The 20,923-nt window shown below is 40.2% G+C and overlaps 3 protein-coding genes across 6 annotated transcripts in view; all 3 read left to right on the top strand.

The window, feature by feature from the left end:
* Positions 1–4,879, top strand: part of mpp7a (membrane protein, palmitoylated 7a (MAGUK p55 subfamily member 7)) — a 73,289-nt gene extending 68,410 nt beyond the window's left edge. For both annotated transcript variants that reach the window (XM_039617097.1, XM_039617098.1), the window contains one exon: positions 2,840–4,879. In XM_039617097.1, the coding sequence (XP_039473031.1) occupies positions 2,840–3,019 (180 nt within the window). In that variant the 3' untranslated portion in view covers positions 3,020–4,879. The remainder of the gene's footprint in view (positions 1–2,839) is intronic.
* Positions 4,880–7,677: 2,798 nt separating this feature from the next.
* Positions 7,678–20,923, top strand: part of odad2 (outer dynein arm docking complex subunit 2) — a 28,791-nt gene continuing 15,545 nt past the window's right edge. For 2 of the 3 annotated variants that reach the window (XM_039616876.1, XM_039616874.1), the window contains exons 1-7: positions 7,678–7,766; positions 8,408–8,655; positions 8,996–9,153; positions 9,541–9,745; positions 9,903–10,009; positions 13,111–13,247; positions 13,463–13,576. In XM_039616876.1, the coding sequence (XP_039472810.1) occupies positions 8,432–8,655; positions 8,996–9,153; positions 9,541–9,745; positions 9,903–10,009; positions 13,111–13,247; positions 13,463–13,576 (945 nt within the window). In that variant the 5' untranslated portion in view covers positions 7,678–7,766; positions 8,408–8,431. The remainder of the gene's footprint in view (positions 7,767–8,407; positions 8,656–8,995; positions 9,154–9,540; positions 9,746–9,902; positions 10,010–13,110; positions 13,248–13,462; positions 13,577–20,923) is intronic. The other variant, XM_039616875.1, reaches the window with a different exon arrangement.
* LOC120441657 (katanin p60 ATPase-containing subunit A1-like) lies at positions 17,428–18,929 on the top strand. Its single transcript, XM_039616877.1, has one exon. It carries the CDS (start codon positions 17,428–17,430, stop codon positions 18,385–18,387), a length of 960 nt encoding a protein of 319 aa, XP_039472811.1. The 3' UTR covers positions 18,388–18,929.

The following is a 20,923-nucleotide window of genomic DNA, read 5'->3' on the forward strand; positions in this document are numbered from 1 at the left end:
TGCATTCATCGGAGTGTGAATGTGTGTTGCACTTGACTTTAGAAGTGCTTGTATAAGTGGGTGTGAATGGGTGAATGTGGCATGTTGTATAGAGCGCTTTGAGTACTCCGGGAGAGTAGAAAAGCGCTATATAAGAATCAGTCCATTCAGTCCATTTACCTGATTCACCTGTTGATTTACCTTTAACTCAAACGTCAAATCAGAAGGTCAAACGTTACTCTGTTTAAAAAAGTTACAACATACATGCCCAGAGCTGATAGTTAGTCAAGTCATATTCACACAAAATACAATAGGATCCGACTTATTGAGGCGTAATTTAGTGCATTTATGGGTAATAAGTGTTGAGGAAAATGCTAGAGTACAATACACTTTCAACTAGAACATGCAGCTAATATATGGTTGAAGGTCAGCTTGTTAAACCTTGATACAGACACAGCGTCAGCTTATACTATTCACACAGGTAAACATAATTCTGTCTCAGTCTGCTCCTTATTTCCCAGTGGGTCTTGAGAACAATAAGCTTTAGTTGTCAGAAGCAATCTGGTTGTGAACAGTCTGTTACAGTTTTAATGTCCCTTTATTAGCTTCTGTTATTCTCTCATGTAATACAAATATACCTCTATAAAGCTGTGTGACAGGGGGCTGTATTTCAACCAGGTAACAAAGTTTCTGTGTAAATGTTCATGTACACTGACAAAACCAAACCCATCTCACATTTACTATTAAAGAAAGGGAAGCTGTTGTTGGGCAAGTCGTCCCAGACATTTTCAATCCACCGCCAGCTGTATTTTTCTTTGCAAGAGACAGGTCTGCTTTAATGATAAAGGCTGAGGAACAGTCGTCTCATTGTTTCAGTCGAGCTGGCTGGAAGCGTGATGTGAAAACAAGCAAAACAATCTGATGTAATGCAAAATCCCAGCTGTAATGTGGTTAGCATAGAAACTGGCACCCAATCTGAAACAACCACAGGCATTTCAAAGTGATTTGAGGAAATCTGTTTGGTTTCTGACACTTTTTTAAAATGCAAAGACAGGTGGGTTTTATTGGAACAACAAAGCAGGTGTCCAGCAGAGAACGTGCTCAATGTGTTGATTTTAAAAGAAGATAATAAGGCAATGTGTTGATTTTAAAAGAAAGATAATAAGGCATATGACATGTGCTGCTTCATGCCACTGAAATGGGTAAAGATTTATAGTCCTGTAAGGCAAAAGCAACAAATGTATAAAGACTACAACTAAAAGAATTACAATTAAAACAGAGGGAACATTCACTTAAAATATGACTCAGTATTTTGTTGCTGTGTAATGAAATTTATCTATGCTGTGACAAAGTACTTAAACAGGCACAAAATGCTACATAACTTCATGTGGAAATTAGGCCACCTAATGGGGATAAACGAGTCCCGGGTGTGCTTTTTCTCAAGTTTGGTCCTCCAGAAGAGGCATCGTCCTAAACCAATCTTTTCTTGTTAAGTTCTCTGATTTTCTATCCATCTTCCAAACCCACCTTGCTGTTTCTTAAACGGCTTCCTCCTGTTATTAATGTTCTTTTTACCTGGAGACAGACACAGGGATGCATATAACCTGCACACAGTTTCCCAGGTTTGTTTAGGACAGGTCAAGGGGGTTGTATTTCTGGCACTGGGCACTGTGGTCACTTGTGAGGCAGATACATGGTAGACAGCTGGGCAGAAAACCAGACAAGGCTTTGCTGACTGTCACAGCAACACAGCTAATCCATTATGATGCAGAAAACCACCAGAATCATTCTGAAGGAACTGCTGGCAAAAGTCCCTGTAAGAGACAGCTTCATCATGACAACGTGGAAAAGCAAAGCTGTCAATTTACCCGTGGATCTACGTCCCTACCCTCATCTATGGTCATGAACTTTGGGTAGTGATCGAAAGAACAAGATCGCAGATAGAAGCAGCGAAAATGAACTAAACTCCAATTTAAAGTTAAGTGTTCCCAGTAAAAACACAGCACCCTAACCCACCAAGAGATACCTGGGCTCATTTAGAAAGGCAGTATTTACTTCCAAAATGATAAAATAAGTTCTTTCAGTGGGAGAAACGTTTCGTCAGTCATCCAAGTGACTGACGAAACGTTTCTCCCACTGAAAACACTACGTCCAAATGAACAGAATCAACTTTTGGAGATTTACTTACGTGGATGATAGAAAATGCATCAATATGATAAAATAAGTTATTTTAGTGTTCCTCACAATAAGTACGTGGTTTCTTCTTTACACTGCATGGCTGGTTTTCATATTGCCTTGGAAAACTCTACATGCACTTAAGTATTTCTGTGCGAGCATCCATGTTAGGAGGTAAAGATTTTATGTAGCTTCCTGCCATCCAATTGGACATTAATATCAAATTAAGTCAGATCCAGGACTGAATCCACAGCTCTGAACCATATCATTACTGCTTCCAGGCAGATGCCTTCAAATATAAAACAATTGCAGACTGAAAACCAAATTTGTACCATGTCAGGTTTTGTCAGATTTTACTTTGGCATGTTTTCAGAATATTTCATTTTGGATGACCATGTGTATTTGGGGCAGGAAACAATTAAAATTCCTTAGGTCAAGTTTTAGTGCGTGGTCTGTGCCAGGTTTCATGTGTGGGTGCCATGTCTTTGGGAGTTTATATCTGGTGCTTTGTGTTTATGCAATTTGTGTTTACAGCATGTGACTTTATTTCCCTTCTTGTTTACTATGACAAGTGTTTTGTCTTTGCAGCAGATAGACTGTATTAAATGCTCCTTTCAGGGTCTCTGCTTTTATCTGTTTTGTGTTTTTAACTTCCATCTATTTTGTCTCTTCCCTCTTTTCCCAGGAGGAAGACTTTCAGGAGATGGTGAACATGGCCCAGACAATGGAGACTCAGTACAGCCATCTCTTTGAGATGGTTATAGTCAACGATGACCTCGATGTTGCCTTCAGCGAGCTGCAGTTGGCACTAAAGAAAGTGGAGACAGAGACACACTGGATTCCAGTCAGCTGGACTCACTCCTGAGAGATATACTGACTGTAAAAGGAGAAAAGGGAAGCGCTTTGACAAAAATATGCAGGTTTTCTATCTTTTAAAAAAAAATATTTGCCACGGACGGTGTTGGGAAGTAAATCAGGAATAAAACAGTGCCTGGCTGCTGTGTCGCCATACCTGAACTGCATCGAGCTAAAAATAAGCTTGTGCCTGGGATCAGGTTGGATTTAGACCTCAGCTGTGGTCTGGAAGCTCCAGGTCTGACCAGATGTGATCGGGTTGTGGCTGCAGGCTTCTTTCCAGAATCTAAGACTTGGAAATTGATCAGGGTCTCAGTCTGGGTCACACATCCATGGCCACAACTTGGAGCTCCTTGGTCCAAACCGGAATGTGGCGCGAGCTTGGACCACCGTAGCACCAGCAGTCCTGCCAGCACATCAGTAAACCGGCCAAACAGGACTCCTTTAGTGGTTTTATAACATTAGACCATTAGAAACCAAAGGGATTGATGTATTTCTTCTTCGTGGACAACTTACATGTGTTTGTCTGTAATAGAGCACAGCACCAGGGAAAAGAGGAGAAAGGAAAACATACTTGCCTTCTGTCTTACTAGACTTTTGTACATCTAAACTCTTCCATGACTGTTATTCCAAGCAAAACACTGTCAGGTACACTTTTGAGAAAGGGCAATAAGTGTAGTTTTATTTAAAAGAAATTAATATATTTTCTAATATCTGCTTGTAGTCCTTTTTATGCATTTTATATACATTTATGACGTTAACATGATCTTAGCTGTAGCCATCTCTGTGACAGCCTCTTTGTACTAGAAGCATTTTTTTCTCTCAATCTATCATTTTTTTTGTTCATCACCCCAGTTTTGTTTTTTGGCTCTGTCAGCTCTATTTGGCTTTATTTGGCTCTATTATCACCACTGCTACAATTCTCCTAGCTCCAGATTTTGCTCTCTTGTTGATTCTGGGACAAGCTGAGGTCCTTTAAATTAAGGGGAGACTATAAATGGTAAATGGTAAATGGCCTGTATTTATACAGCGCTTTTATGGTCCCTAAGGACCCCAAAGCGCTTTATATATCCAGTCATTCACCCATTCACACATATAATTCCAGCTACATTTTTATTCACCAGAATTCACAAAAAAACCATATTTATTTATTTATGCGTTGTGCTGTTGTGTTTTTTTAACTTCCTGCTCCTTAAAAGTATACTTTCTTCTGATTGGTTGCCCCTCACTTAGCCTCTGCAAACTGAAACTAGTGCTCGTAAGCACTGCCTCCCAGAGATGGCCTCAATATTTTGCATATTTAGCAGTGTTTAATATCTGCTTAGTATATGACAAAATACAAGCAAATGGTTAAGTTGTCCTCTGTACATGGAGGTAGAGCGCTAGGATAGTTGGAGATTGGAAACCATTAGGAGGAGCTAGCCTATGTCTGCTAGTCTTTCTGAACTTGTGATTTTAGTATATTGTTCATCCCTATTAATAACAGTTAGTTCATATTGAAAACATTTTGAATTCATCTCTTACTTTTTGTGCTTGCTCAGCTGATTGCCTCCAATCTCTAGCTGCATTTAAAACTCTAAGAGTGCTATCAGTCCTTCAAAGTCTCAGTAAAAAAAAAAAAGCATTAAGCATATTATCCAAACTGTCTAAATGATTCCTTAAACTCTATATTTATTCTTTTTTCTTTACTCTAAGAATACTCTCTTACACTGCTGAACGTCCAGCTCAGGTTGTATTTTTCCAAATTGTGCATCATTTATTTCGCCCTTTCCACCAACTGTGATATATACAAACTAGATTTGTGTCCTTTTTTTAAGTGTAAACATGAATGGTTATACTGCTCTGATGTAATACAATTTAATGTCTTTAACACTCTTGTCTGCTTTACTTTGTCCCAACATTTTTTGTCTTTTTGTTTATTCTGTTTTTCTACCCCCCCACCCCACCCCCCCTGCTGCCCATCTTACAGATCAAAGTCACATTTGTACAGTCTCCAGAAAATACCTTTTTAATGTCTCCCTGTAAATGATATACTGTTTAAGTGGCACATTGTATGAATTTACATTATTCTTGATAACTGCTGCATTTTTTTATTAAAGAAAATACGACTAAACTTGTAATTGCAATGTCCCCAAATTAATTCATATATGTTTTTATCCAAGCAAAGAGTGAAGGCAACATTATGTTAACTAGCACAATCCCTACTTCTCTTTAGCAAAATGTTGCATATTTTGTGAATAAAGGTAATGAACAGGTGGAGTCAGTGGAGCTGGTAAAAGGGGGACTCTTAAGAAGAGGATTTAGCCGCCCTCCGCGTGATGTTCAAAAGAAATCCTTTACAGATCAAAATCAGGTTGACTTATCCCAAACATTTTGTCCCTTCCATGGTGCTCACTTTGAGAGTAGAGCAGAGCAAAGGAGAGTTAATGGTGTTGGGCAGAGAGGTGTAAGGTGGGGGAAGAGGAGGAGAAGGTAATGGCACTTACTCAGTTAGTCCACACATTGCTGCTGATGTCTTTCACTCATTCCTGCTTCATAATTAGGATAATAGATTAAAGGGGGAGACAAAAAAGGCTGCTTTCACATACAGTAATGTGGCACTAACCCTCCACGCTCCCAAGGCTAAACGCAGGAGTAAATAAATGGGCAAATAAGTTTTTCCCCTCCAAAAGCAATCAAGGTCAGTGACTCATTTTTAATATGCGGAGATGTACTGGGTACTGGCAACAGCACCTCCAGGCTGTCTAAAGCTTGCACAGTGATGGGTTTAGGAGATGCTAAGTAAGTGTATTTGACCAAATTTTCTCTTAAATTGTTAATACCACAAGTGGTCCGGTGCTTTGCATCTTTTAAGGAAGACACTCTAGCCCTCCTGTTGTCCTCATGTCCTGTACACGCCTAGGGTCAAAAAGTGATCCAACCTCCCTAAAAATCTAAAATCTGAAGAACCTTTACCCACTTGTCCCACACCTCTGTTATGGCAGCTATGTCTTGATGAATGTTCAAACATCCAAGTAAGTAAATCCCAAAAAGTTCTGTTCATCTGGACGTAGCATCTTCAGTGGGAGGAATATTTTGTCCCTCCTCTAAGTGACGACTTCAGTCTCAGCTGACTGCAGGATTTTCCCAACCTTATAAACAGTACTTTTGCACAATGACTGAAACTAGCACCACTGAAAGAAGTGGTGCAGTCATTATGACATGTTTATTCTGCCCTGGTTGTTTTATGGTGATGAGGACCATGTTATAATGTCATTTTTCGACAAAAAAGTTTCTCGTTTAGCTTCTTCTTCATCTGAAGACGATGCATCTTGCCCTGGGTTGTGTTCTTCTCCATCTTCTTCTTGAGATAAATGTAACACCCTACCCACGATACTGTGTCTCGTGGGTTTCGGCCATCTACGTAGGGCGTTGGGTTTGTTATAGAACAGATACCACAACGACTGTGGTTTGAACAGGAATCGGGGAAACTAACACTAAACCATTTGCTTGCAGGTTTGATAAGAATTGAACTAAGTGAACATTTACTGAACCTAAACCCCCATTCTCTTGCTACTTTTCTCGCTGTCTGGCAAGAAACAAATGTAGCATGCAGTGTAGATGTTGTAATGTAGTCTGGCCCTACTAGGAGAAAGAAAGTTACAACGGTAGCTTAAATGATCTGAAATGAACAAACAGCCATAGTTTGTGAAGAACAGTCATCAATAATAACATATTGCTTTTATATAGCGCTTTTCGAGACCCTCAAAGCACTATACAATTCCCCTATTCATTCACACACTGGTGGAGGCAAGCTACTGTTGTAGCCACAGCTGCCCTGGGGCAGGCTGACAGAGGCGAGGCTGCCATATCGCGCCATCGGCCCCTCTGGCCAACACCAGTAGGCGGGAGGTGAAGTGTCTTGCCCAATGACACAACGACCGAGACTGTCCGAGCTGGGGCTCGAACCAGCAATCTTCCGATTACAAGACAAACTGCCAACTCTTGAGCCACGATCGCCCCGGCATTCAATCAATGAATGTATCCTTTCACATCCAGCTGTTTATAAGTTTTTCCTTTAAGAATTGTGTGCATGTACACATGTGGGACAATAGCCATAACTTCATGAAAAAATCACAATCATAAATTATTTCCCAACACACATGAGATCACCAAGGACCTAAATGTGATCATCTGACCAGCTGTGTTTTCATACATCTCTGACATGCAAACTATCACACAGAGTGATTTTTATAATTATCTCATTTGTTACATACCAACCTTCCACAGGCTGAATCCTGAACTTTTCATAGCTTTTTATTTTACTGGTTTACTGGTTTATGACACTTACTAAACACAAGTATTATCCGTGAAAAGTTTACCACACCTCTGTGATCATTAAAATAACAAAATAGTACAGTAAGTGATAGGGTCGCAGGACATGGCTTGTCTTGCAGGCTCCTAACATGTTCACCAGCAGCTGAACAGCTTGCCAACTTCAGTAATAAGTGACAATAACACTTGACACCCTCGAAATATCTTTCTTCTTCTTCTTCTTCTCCTTTTCTATATAAAAAAGCCGTTTTCTACTGTCATCTGTCAACTGAAGCAATTGGTTTTGTGAGTTTTGACTTCACTCGCTTGCCGTTTCGTTTATCAGTGTCATGGCAACGAAAATGGGAGGGGCAATTACCAGAGCCGATAGTGGTGCTGTTTCTATGGACACTGTGGATGACTAGCTACCAGTAAAGGTTTTGTAAAGCAAGTTAAAATACACGGTGAGTTTGTACTCGAACAGATAGTCATAACTTCATGACAGTCAGTGGAAGAGACTTGCTTCAAGGTTAATTAATGAGGAATATCTGAGTGTGGTTTCAGTTGTTGTACCTAATATTAGCTGAAGACCATCGGCTTTTCTAATAACGGGACTCGGTAGCATAAAAATACGCTTAACTGTAGTCACTTCTGTCCCAAAAAAGTGTGCTGATGCTCTTCACGGGTTTCGTTAACGCCGTTATTATAATACATTACTTGTTATTATATTCCTGTCCTCTAGCGAGTTTTGATTGTTGGATATGTCTTTCTTTTGTTAAAGTTCTGCAGCTAACACAGACGTAAGAGTCTGTCTCTCTAGATTTTATTCAGCTATAATAATGATGGGAGGAGGGAGGGGATTATATAGTGTATATAGTGCATGTTTGCTTCCAGAATACATGTGAACCATAGGCTGCCATTTTTATTTATTATTTTATTTATTTTGATGACCCATTATGGCCATCATGATACTAGTGCAAGCTTCTGTCTTCTTTTTAAAATATCCATGAATCCATCCAGAAATATTTATTCATTTCCTGTCATATCCAACAAGCAAACCAAGACTTAAAAGGCTGTTTCAAATGGTTCTGTTGTTAATGTTAAGTTTTAGAGTATCCCAGACACAGCGATGGGGATATCATTGACCAGGGCTGCCCAGTGGACCATGGTCAGCTCCAGTACTGCCAAGCTGGTGTCCACACCGATGAATGAGTCCTTGTTGAAAGAAATCCTGCACTTTGTGGAGCACTTTAGGTCCCAATACCCACAGGAAGCTGAACATGTGTTTGAGGAGCCCCTCCAGTGGAGTACCACTTTAGTGGCATCTGATTTCAAAACAGACTACGACATCAGGTTGGTCTAATCATGAGGCGGGCAGCTGGCTGGCTCTCAGTATTATGTGTCTGTGCAGGATATGCTGTCACCAAATGCTGCAGGATATGCTGTGTCCAAATGTATTTTACCTTAGACATACTGTATAAGCTTTATGTGGACCGTAATTAATTTGTTTTTCAGCTTCAGTAAGATTGAGAACGTTCCACTGTATTTCATCAGAATGTCTGCTCTACTTTAAGTGTGTGGTTTCCTTTGTGTCTCATAGTATGGACCTGGAAAAGTACAAAAATGAAGACTCAGATCTCCATTAACCATTTCAGGCAATTAAAGTTTCTGTTTTGTTTTATTTCCTACTCAGTGACTCAGATGTTCAGTCCCACGAAAGAGATAGTGAGGGCCATCCACTGTTGCAGCTCTCTCCACCGACTGTTTATGTACGCAGCTTCAGCCAGCTCTCTAAACTGCTTCATCTGGCACATGATAAGAAGCTGGCGGAGGTTCGGGCATGTCTAGAAGGTAAATTTGAGTCCAATTTGCATCCCAAGCAGTCCAACCACCAGCATTCCTCCATAACCCACAGACTTAATTTGTTTGTCCTCCTTGTTACTCTGTACAGCCATCCAATTATGCTGCCATTGGTAATTCTTTACAGATATGCATTTACTTTAGGGCCACTGCCAACAAGAGATGAACTAATATATATTTCTTTAACAGATGGACACATGATGAATACAGTAATACTTATTTCATACTGCCAGTGGATTTGTTATGAAGAGATAATATTAGCTTAGTTTTGAAAAGAAACAAAGTACAGTCAAAGCCAGCTGTTTTTGTAGTTCAGAATGAATCCAACTCATAGCATTTGAATTTGAATTGCTAAACCTCCCCTCTTTTGTTGTTCAGAAAACAGAGAGCCCCTGGTTAAGATTCTTGGTAGGAGCTTTGCCTCTGACCTGGTGATAGAAGCCCATGACGATGCAGTAAGTGTGGTAGACAGGACGAAGGAGGAAGGCTTATCTAAGGACTTGGAGGTCAAGGTCAAACTGTTTCAGTTGTTCCAAGACATGGACAAACAGATCCTTGACACGCTTCTTAAAGACATATCAGAGTGGGTGCTTTTTTGTATTCCATCAATCCTCCACAATATTTCTATTTAGGCATGTTCAAGCACATTTGAAACAGCCTATCTGATTGGACTGTGAAGCATATTGAAAAAAGTAACTACTAATGAATTATTGTTTTGTTTTCCTTAATATTCACAAAAGACAAGTGAGGCTGAACCCCAAAGCAGTGAAGAATGAAGTGGAAATCCTTCAAGTGTTCTGCGGTGGAGGGGATAAAGGGCTGTTGAAGTCACTGCGATACACATCAGGTTTGAATCAGTTCCACATTTCACTGGAATATGAGGAAAGCAGTCACTGTTAACTCTAATGCTGCATAAAAGCTGTTTTCTGCTGCTCTCAAAGACATGAGAGACAGATTCCAGTTTACAAAGTCATTTTTCAGCTCAGGTATTTTGCTTCATTGCATTGCATTGCATTTAGCAGCATGCACACATGATGACACATTTTATTCTATTCTACAAAAAAAAAGCAAACAAACAAAAAAACCCAAAAGTATAACTATAGCTCAACTTGTGCCTCAGACCTGTTCTTGGAGTATTATGTCCTCTCTCCAGCAGAGCAGACACACCTTCATCCTTCGTTTTCTTCCTTTTATGGAGACAAACCTGTTGTGAAATGATATCATGCTGTGCTTCACCTTTAGATGTCAGTAGATTGGCCACTGTAGGAAACATCAAAAACATGAAATTTAGACTGTGCCCCATGATGGCTACACCAGCCGGTGTGGTTTACCTACTGTTTGTTTAAAAAAAAATTGTTACACACTATATTTTTACTTTAATTCAAAACAATTTATATAGTGCCAAATCACAACCATCACCTTTATTTTGTAAGGAAAGCACCTAAAATAATACAGAGAAAACCTCAACAATCAGACAGCCCCCCTATGAGCAAGACAACAGACAAATTTAAGTGTTTTAATATATTAATATTTCATACTTTAAAACTGCCTGTTTGTTTAAGGGAGATGACCAATACATTATAAGTTGACATAATTATATCACAGATGACAGACTAAATAAATAGATTTTAGGTAGATGCTTGTGCATTCTTAAAGTCTTATATGTTGAATTGAACTGAGCATATCATCTGTTCAAAGCCTCTCCCAGTCAGTGCTGTTCTCCATGCCTGTCTTACTGTACATGGTGTTATTAGCACAAACACTTTAAAGGTGATAATTTATGACTTTAACGATAATACAGACAGCAATGTAGTCAAACATCTCGCAGTTAGTTCTATTGGGAATTAACTTTAACCTGTTAGGTCTCCAGGGGTTTTCTGAGCTTTCTGTTCAAAAATGAAATGACCAAAATAAATGGAGTATTTCTCTGCAATTACAAGCTCTGTGTAAACAGTTTGTCAAAATCAAAATAAAGCTAATGCTTTTGACATGTCATCAGAGGTGTAAATATTATTGCAGATGTTACTATGTCAAAGTTACTGTAACTCAAACTTAGAAAAATTGGATCTTTTATTTCCCTCACCTAATTTATTTAAAAGTATTTTATAGCATATAACACCTTTAACTCCAGAAAACCATAAATCAAAATATGGATATTACCTGTCCACAGATTCATGGTGACATAACTGCTCTTTTAACTGTTTGGTATCTTCGCTTTGTTTGGTGGTTGTTGAAATGGTTTACATGATTTTTTGGCTGAGATTCTGAGGTTTCTACGGACACTATTCACGTAGGCACTTATATTTCTGACCTCTTGTTATAACTGATTAAACGCAATCTCCTCCCTTTTGCCCCCATTTTTCTGGGCATGGGTGTGTAAAAAAACAAACATCTGTCTCCTATTTTTGTGTCACATAGGAAAGAAGCATCAATACCTGATAAGAGACGTATTCATTTGGCCTTGCTGTGTATTATTATGGTGCAGTTTTCTTGTTTTGTGGAGTTGTTGTTTTTTTCAAGTGGAGATGAATATCTCTAACAAGTTGATTTGTTTACATTTGCTTATCTTAATTTTTAAGAGAAATGTGTTTGAGTTTGTATACTACATGCATATAAGGCAACCATTTCCTTTTTCAGTATTTTTGTGTGGTGCATTTTTCTCTGTTTTAACAAAAGAGGAACAAAGTAGAGCAGGGTGATATGACCAAAAATATTTATCACGATATACATTTGAAAATTTGCTATAACGATATAACTGACGATATAACTGACGGTAGACAAAATACTTTACAACTCCACAACTTTATTAGTGCAAAAACAAAAAAACATCAATGTATTTTCACTTAAACAAGCAGCTGTTTTTATGTGCATTAAAGTTATATAAAAATTTAACAGTGCAAATGCAAATTCCTTGCTGACAGTCTAACCAAAAAGGCATTTCCAGTGGAAATTGGCCGACATATCCTCAGCATAACCATGTATAATATCCACAAAACTTAAAAAGAGGTTATACACACACAATACGGTAATATTATGTTGAAGCACAGTACGTATCACTCCGTGAGACGCCTGCCTACGATAGCCGTAATGCTCCGACAATCGATCAAGCGGTGCGGTTCCGTAGCTTAGCAAAGTTGTACTAAAACATTTGACAGATTTTCGAGCGCCATGTACCACATAAAATCGTTTCGAGGACAGTAAACACAACTAGAATTCATACATAAGGCACACGGGATTATAAGGGACACTGTCGATTTTCAGAAAAATAAAAAGGATTGATTTTAAGTGTGCCATATTTTCCAAACAACACGGTAATAACGACGGCCCGCTAGCATGCTCAACCAAAAATAGTGCTTTGTTGTGTATCTTACGGACGAAAGCTAAACCAGTTCCACACCACAAACCAATTCTGGTTCATCCGTTTCATTCAACGATCTGCTTTCGCCCTTCTCATTCTCCGTCGCCGCCGTGCTTTTTCCGCCATGTGCGTATGAAAACAAAGGCACTGCGCATGCGCATTTTACCCATGTTCTATCGCGATACTTCATTTTCTTATCGTTGCCCCAACATTATACCGGTATTACTGTGAACGGTATGATATGGCCCAGCCCTACAACAAAGTACATTTAAGTCGACCTAAGAATGTTTTTTTTTTTTTTTTTTTTTTTTACATGGTCTTACTGAGGTGATGCAAATAGAAACATGCATTCTTTTTCCTTTGGTAATGTGCTGGAAAAGCTTGAAAATGGACCTTGAAAGTGCTTAAAAAGTGCTTGAATTTCACACTCAAAAATGCGTATGAACCCTGGTTAGAGCCCTGACTTGAGTTCAGGAGATGAGGCTTGAAGCTGAATTCTTTTTTTCTGTGAATTAAACTCAAAAATCAACTGACTGTACCTTTAACCATTTCCAAGGCTATTAAGTTGGCTTTCTTTTTTTTGTTTTTAGACTTTGAATTTTCAAATGGCTATCGTGCCCCACTGTGGAGACAGGTGCAGGGTGACATTTGCTACCTTGTGATTGAGCCCTGTGACACTGAAACCCTCCACATTACCTGCAGCACTGCTGGGATTTTTCTCAATGGGGTAAGACTAGGAGTGAAAGGCACTGTGGTTCACATTGTGATCTTTTATATTTCTATGTAAATATGATTTAAAACATAATCATATTTTCACACAAGCTTTCAGATATGTTCTAACCTCAGCTCAACTGTAACTTCAACTAACAACAGCTGACATGTGAGCCACAATAAATTGTGGTTTTTGGAATAAAAAAACTTAATTTAACTTTGTTTTCACAGGGCATAAAACAGGAGGGGGAGGAGAATGGATATGAGCAAACAAGTGATACTTATGAAGACCTGGTAACACTTCTGAAGAGTAGATCTCCACATTTTGCTGAGAAAATAAACCAGGTAGAGTAGAATAATAGCAATTAACATAAACACATTAAGGCGTGTCTTTTTTTGCTGTGAATTGTAACTCTCAAAGCAAAAGTGTGTGGGTTCTCAAATGCCTCTTTGTCTTATGGACTAGCACCTTCTCTCTAATCCTGTGATTTTATGGCTGATGCGGTGTGATTCATATTTGTACACAGAGTTGGGATTCTGTAATCCAGGCTAAAATTTCGTTAAAGACCAAATAGACAGCAAAGCAGAGTATGCTTCTGGACATGACTTCAGTGATTGAGCAGTTGTTAGTATATGAACCTGCAGTGTCCCTTAGTTGTCAGATCCAGTTTTTTTACTTTTTATCAGACTTTGCTAATCAGTCAATAGTCTGCACCAACTCCCAGTTTTATTAGCATGTTGTACTACTCTCAGGAAAACAGGATAAAGACATGCTGTGGAAGAGAGACAGAGATTAATAACAGATATGATTCAATGCAGAGAGGTCTATTAACACATAGTGAGTGAAAAAGGTGACTGGAAAGGAAAAACTCAATGCATCATGGGAATCCCCCGGCAGCCTACGTCTATTGCAGCATAACTAAGGGAGGATTCAGGGTCACCTGGTCCAGCCCTAACTATAAGCTTTAGCAAAAAGGAAAGTTTTAAGCCTAATCTTGAAAGTAGAGATAGTGTCTGTCTCCCGACAGACTTCCAAACTGGAAGCTGGTTCCACAGAAGAGGGGCCTGAAAACTGAAGGCTCTCCCTCCCATTCTATTTTTAAATACTCTAGGAACAGCAAGTAGGCCTGCAGAGCGAGAGCGAAGTGCTCTAATAGGGTGATATGGTACTACAAGGTCATTAAGATAAGATGGGGCCTGATTATTTAAGACCTTGTATGTGAGGAGCAGGATTTTGAATTCAATTCTGGATTTAACTGGGAGCCAATGAAGGGAAGCCAAAACAGGAGAAATATGCTCTCTCTTTCTAGTCCCTGTCAGGACTCTTGCTGCAGCATTTTGGATTAGCTGAAGGCTTTTCAGTGAGTTTTTAGGACATCCTGATAATAATAAATTACAGTAGTCCAGCCTGGAAGTAATAAATGCATAAACTAGTTTTTCAGCGTCACTCTGAGACAGGAAATTTCTAATTTTAGAGATGTTGCACAAGTGCACAAGTGTCTTCCTTCTCTCACCCCAACCGGTCGCAGCAGATGGCCGCCCCTCCCTGAGCCTGGTTCTGCTGGAGGTTTCTTCCTGTTAAAAGGGAGTTTTTCCTTCCCACTGCCGCCAGAGTGCTTGCTCATAGGGGTTCATATGGTTGTTGGGTTTTTCTCTGTATGTATTATTGTGCGATCTACTGTACAATATAAAGCGCCTTGAGGCGACTTCTGTTGTGATTTGGCGCTATATAAATAAAATTGAATTGAATTGAATTGAATTGAGTACAATAACCTCAGTTTTATCTGAATTAAGATAAAACTGAGGTTATTGTACTTTATGTCTTTAAGACATTCCTGCAGTTTAACTAATTGGTGTGTGTTATCTGGCTTCATGGACAGATAGAGCTGGGTGTCATCAGCATAGCAGTGAAGCATGTTTTCTAATGATATTGCCTAAGGGAAGCATGTATAATGTAAACAGAATTGGTCCTAGCACTGAACCCTGTGGAACACCATAATTGACCTTAGTGTGTGAAGAGGACTCTCCATTTACATGCACGAATTGGAGTCTATTAGATAGATATGATACAAACCACTGCAGTGCAGTACCTGAAATACCTACAGCGTGCTCTAATCACGCTAAAAGAATATTATGGTCAACAGTATCGAACGCTCCACTAAGGTCTAGCAGGACAAGCACAGAGATGAGTCCACTGTCAGAGGCCATAAGAAGATCATTTGTAACCTTCACTAAAGCTGTTTCTGTGCTGTGATGAGCTCTGAAACCTGACTGATTTGTGAAGAAGTTCATGAAGTCATTACTAGTTAGCGTTAAAGGGATGGTTGGCTCAACAGAGCTCTGACTTTTTGTCAGCCTGGCTACAGTGCTGAAGAGAAACCTAGGGTTGTTCTTATTTTCTTCAATCAGTCATGAATAGTAAGATGTTCTGGCTTTGCGGAGGGCTTTCTTATAAAGCAACAAACTATTTCTCCAGGCTAAATGATGGTCTTCTAAATTTGTGACACGCCATTTCCTCTCCAGCTTGCGAGTTATCTGCTTTAGGCTACGTGTTTGAGAATTATACCACGGAGTCAGGTACTTCTGATTTGAGGCCTTAGTTTTCACCGGAGCTACAGTATCCAGAGTCGTACGCAGTGAGGAGGTAAAATTATTAACTAGATAATCGACCTCTGTTGGCATAGCATTCAGGTAGCTGCTCTGCTCTGTGTTGGTACAGGGCATTGAAGATGATAACAATGGGTGGATTATATTCTTAAACTTAGTTACAGCGCTTTCAGAAAGACATCTACTTTGATGAAGTCTACTCTCCACTGCTGTGTAATCAATTATTGTAAATGTAAATGTTATCAGGAAATGATCAGACAGGAGAGGGTTTTCAGGAAACACTGTTAAATGTTCAGTTTCTATGCCATATGTTAAAACAAGATCTAGAGTGTGATTAAAGTGGTGGGTGGGTTCTTTTACATTTTGAGAGAAGCCAACTGAGTCTAATAACAGATTAAATGCCATGTTGAAGCTGTCATTTTTAGCATCTACATGAATGTTAAAATCACCCACAATAATTATTTTATCTGAGCTGAGCACTAAATCAGATAAAAAGTCTGAGAAAGCAGACAGAAACTCTGTGTAAGGCCGAGGTGGACGATGTATGATAACAAGTAGGACTGGTTTCTGAGTTTTACAGCTGGGGTGGACAAGGCTAAGCATCAGGCTTTCAAATGAATTAAAAGTCTGTCTTGGTCTTTCGTTGATTAATAGGCTGGTGTGAAAAATTGCTGCCACACCGCCCCCTCTGCCTGTGCTTCGAGATTTCTGGTAGTTAGAATGACTCGGGGGTGTTGATTCATTTAAACTAACATAATCATCCTGCTGTAACCAGGTTTCTGTAAGGCAGAGTAAATCGATTTGCTGATCAATTATTAAGTCATGTACTAACAGAGACTTGGAGGAGAGAGACCTAATATTTAATAATCCACATTTCACTGTTTTACTCTTTGGTTCAGATGCGGATACTGTATTGTTTTTTTCTTTGTGATTTTTTTATGTTTAAGTTGTTTATTGGTGGTTTTTGGTTGGTTGGTAATTTTTATTTCAACATGTGAACAATATACAGGTACATTTAGAAAAGAAAATAAGAGAGAGAAAGAAAAAAAAATACTATACAAAATACATCCAAAAAAAAAAAAACCCCCATTCTGATTAATTTACATGTTGAAAGGGAGTGGGAAGAAGTAAACACTTATTTAATCCCACCCTGTTGCCATAAATTATCAGTTAATATTTAGTCAGCTTCCTTACTGATATAATTTGTAATAGAAATAGTGAACAGATTTCTGATATACTTTATACTATAATATTACATCATGAATTTTTTTTTTTTTTTTTAAAAATAGAGACATTCACTTAATTTCAATATTTTCCTTTTCTTTATAGTTCGAGAATATCATATTTTTATAACTCTTTTTGAACAGTTTTATGTTTGGACATTGCATTCCACCAGGAGTGGAGCCTGCGGCTTAATTTGACACAACACGGGAAACCTCACCCGGCCCGGACACGGAAAGGATTGACAGATTGATAGCATTCTGCGGCAAGCCACAGCAGGAGTCCAGACCCCTGCAGATTACCTCGGCGAGCTCAAGCAACTTGCACGCCGCAGCGGCAGGGATTTTCCAGATATTCTGAGGGAAATGATGGGACAAATTAGTGAGAATCTGAAACTGGCCCGTGAATATGCCTTGCTGGGAAACTACAGCTCAGCCAGTGTTCTCTATCATGGGCTGCTTGAACAAATCAAAAAATATGTGTACACGGTGCGAGACAGCAGTTTCCAGCAGAGGTGGCAGCAGCTGTGGCAGGAAATCATCGAAGAGAATCAACAAGTTCAGGACATAATGTCAACTCTGGGGAACTTTCAGTTGGACACGGCTCCTGTTAAACCCAGTAACCACGATGATTTTGAAATGAGACCTTTGCATGTGGAACAGAGACACTCTCCCTGTCCTGTCAGACGTCCTACCAACCCCCATAAAGACAGCAAACCTGCAAACAACCGCCTGAGCGTGGCTGTGAAGGCCCAGCAGAGGCACCTGCCCCAAGGGGCCAACGGCGACAGAGGCAGACCTTCCAAGGGTAAAGAAAAGAAGGAACCAAAGGAGGCTGCTGGCAAAGCAAAGGATGATAAGAATAAATCAGATGTCCAGGAGAAAGAAGCAAAGAGGTTTGATGGGGCAGGATATGATAAAGACCCCGTGGAAGCTCTGGAGAGGGATATTATATCTCAAAATCCAAATATTAAATGGGATGACATCGCAGACTTGGAAGATGCAAAAAAACTGCTGAAAGAAGCAGTTGTGTTGCCGATGTGGATGCCAGCGTTTTTTAAAGGAATTAGACGACCCTGGAAGGGTGCACTTATGGTGGGACCTCCTGGCACGGGGAAAACACTTCTGGCTAAAGCAGTCACTACCGAATGTAGAACCACGTTCTTCAATGTTTCCTCATCAACTCTGACCTCTAAGTACAGAGGAGAGTCTGAGAAACTAGTTCGCCTTCTCTTTGAAATGGCACGTTTTTATGCTCCCACCATGATCTTCATTGATGAAATTGACTCAATGTGCAGCCGCAGAGGGTTTCTCACCTGGATCCTGTAATGTATTCAGGAATTGAGCAAACAACTCCTCTCCATCTTGTACTGTGGCAAAAGCAGAATCCAACACTTTTAAATAGATGGATGGAATTGTGTTTGAGCCCAGCCCTTTTACAACATCTGCTGCCGGAGGTAGCAAACTTTCAAGGATGCGACGAGTGATCTGTAGAGGTGCTAAATTTGGATCTGCCAACAGCAGTTCCATGTGAGATCTCCAGGTCTCATAATCAGTTTCGTTGGCTGGTTTGGGAATCTTCCCAGAGAAAGGACGAAGTCTGAATGCAGGTACGGTGTCTGTTTTTACGACATGCTCCACCACTACCTTTTGTATTTCCGGGGGGTTCATTTCAGTCTGCGACAGTGAAAATCTTTGTGGCTGTGGCAGTGACCCCTGTTGGTCAGGTGAGGGATTGCTGGTAGCTGTCTCAGGGATTGCGGAGTGTCCAGACAACGACCCCTGCTGGCCAGGCAGAGATGGTGCAGGCTCCACGATTTGGACTGAGGCTCCCTCTTCTAAGTCACTGTCCTGTTCCATTCCTTCCAGATGCTCACTGATTTGTCCCATCATTTCCCTCAGAATATCTGGAAAATCCCTGCTGCTGCGGCGTGCAAGTTGCTTGAGCTCGCCGAGGTAATCTGCAGGGGTCTGGACTCCTGCTGTGGCTGTGCATTCCGCGGCAAGCGATTTTACACAAAAAGTCAAAGCAGAGTAATTCTTTGACTGATGAGTATACGGGAAAAATGGATTAAGAGCAGTTAACGCAGAACTATCAACGTATTCAACGATCAGGTTTTTGTAAAACACGCTATTTACAGTGACTTGCAAAAGTATTCGGCCCCCTTGAACTTTTCCACATTTTGTCACATTACAGCCACAAACATGAATCAATTTTATTGGAATTCCACATGAAAGACCAATACAAAGTGGTGTACACATGAGAAGTGGAACGAAAATCATACATGATTCCAAACATTTTTTACAAATAAATAACTGCAAAGTGGGCTGTGCGTAATTATTCAGCCCCCTGAGTCAATACTTTGTAGAACCACCTTTTGCTGCAATTACAGCTGCCAGTCTTTTAGGGTATGTCTCTACCAGCTTTGCACATCTAGAGACTGAAATCCTTGCCCATTCTTCTTTGCAAAACAGCTCCAGCTCAGTCAGGTTAGATGGACAGCGTTTGTGAACAGCAGTTTTCAGATCTTGCCACAGATTCTTGATTGGATTTAGATCTGGACTTTGACTGGGCCATTCTAACACATGGATATGTTTTGTTTTAAACCATTCCATTGTTGCCCTGGCTTTATGTTTAGAGTCGTTGTCCTGCTGGAAGGTGAACCTCCGCCCCAGTCTCAAGTCTTTTGCAGACTACAAGAGGTTTTCTTCCAAGATTGCCCTGTATTTGGCTCCATCCATCTTCCCATCAACTCTGACCAGCTTCCCTGTCCCTGCTGAAGAGAAGCACCCGCAGAGCATGATGCTGCCACCACCATATTTGACAGTGGGGATGGTGTGTTCAGAGTGATGTGCAGTGTTAGTTTTCCGCCACACATAGCGTTTTGCATTTTGGCCAAAAAGTTCCATTTTGGTCTCATCTGACCAGAGCACCTTCTTCCACATGTTTGCGGTGTCCCCCACATGGCTTGTGGCAAACTGCAAACGGGACTTCTTATGGTTTTCTGTTAACAATGGCTTTCTTCTTGCGCTCTTCCATAAAGGCCAACTTTGTGCAGTGCACGACTAATAGTTGTCCTATGGACAGATTCCCCCACCTGAGCTGTAGATCTCTGCAGCTCGTCCAGAGTCACCATGGGCCTCTTGGCTGCATTTCTGATCAGCGCTCTCCTTGTTCGGCCTGTGAGTTTAGGTGGACGGCCTTGTCTTGGTAGGTTTACAGTTGTGCTATACTCCTTCCATTTCTGAATGATCGCTTGAACAGTGCACTGTGGGATGTTCAAGGCTTGGGAAATCTTTTTGTAGCCTAAGCCTGCTTTAAATTTCTCAATAACTTTATCCCTGACCTGTCTGGTGTGTTCTTTGGACTTCATGGTGTTGTTGCTCCCAATATTCTCTTAGACAACCTCTGAGGCTGTCACAGGGCAGTTGTGGAGCTGTTTTGCAAAGAAGAATGCGCAAGAATTTCAGTCTCTAGATGTGCAAAGCTGGTAGAGACATACCCTAAAAGACTGGCAGCTGTAATTGCAGCAAAAGGTGGTTCTACAAAGTATTGACTCAGGGGGCTGAATAATTACGCACACCCCACTTTGCAGTTATTTATTTGTAAAAAATGTTTGAAATCATGTATGATTTTCGTTCCACTTCTCACGTGTACACCACTTTGTATTGGTCTTTCATGTGGAATTCCAATAACAATGATTCATGTTTGTGGCTGTAATGTGACAAAATGTGGAAAAGTTCAAGGGGGCCGAATACTTTTGCAAGCCACTGTAAGTCATCCATGAAAATAACCTTTTGTATACGACCGTATTGTTTCAAATAATCAAGAATTTCCTCATCTTTCTCAGTGTTTGTGGCACCA

The sequence above is a fragment of the Oreochromis aureus genome, linkage group 9 (assembly GCF_013358895.1).
Source record: "Oreochromis aureus strain Israel breed Guangdong linkage group 9, ZZ_aureus, whole genome shotgun sequence".
NCBI lineage: Eukaryota > Metazoa > Chordata > Actinopteri > Cichliformes > Cichlidae > Oreochromis > Oreochromis aureus.

Coding starts and splice junctions, on each gene's coding strand:
- LOC120441657 (XM_039616877.1), top strand. CDS start 17,428: ATGGGACAAATTAGTGAGAATCTGAAACTGGCCCGTGAATATGCCTTG.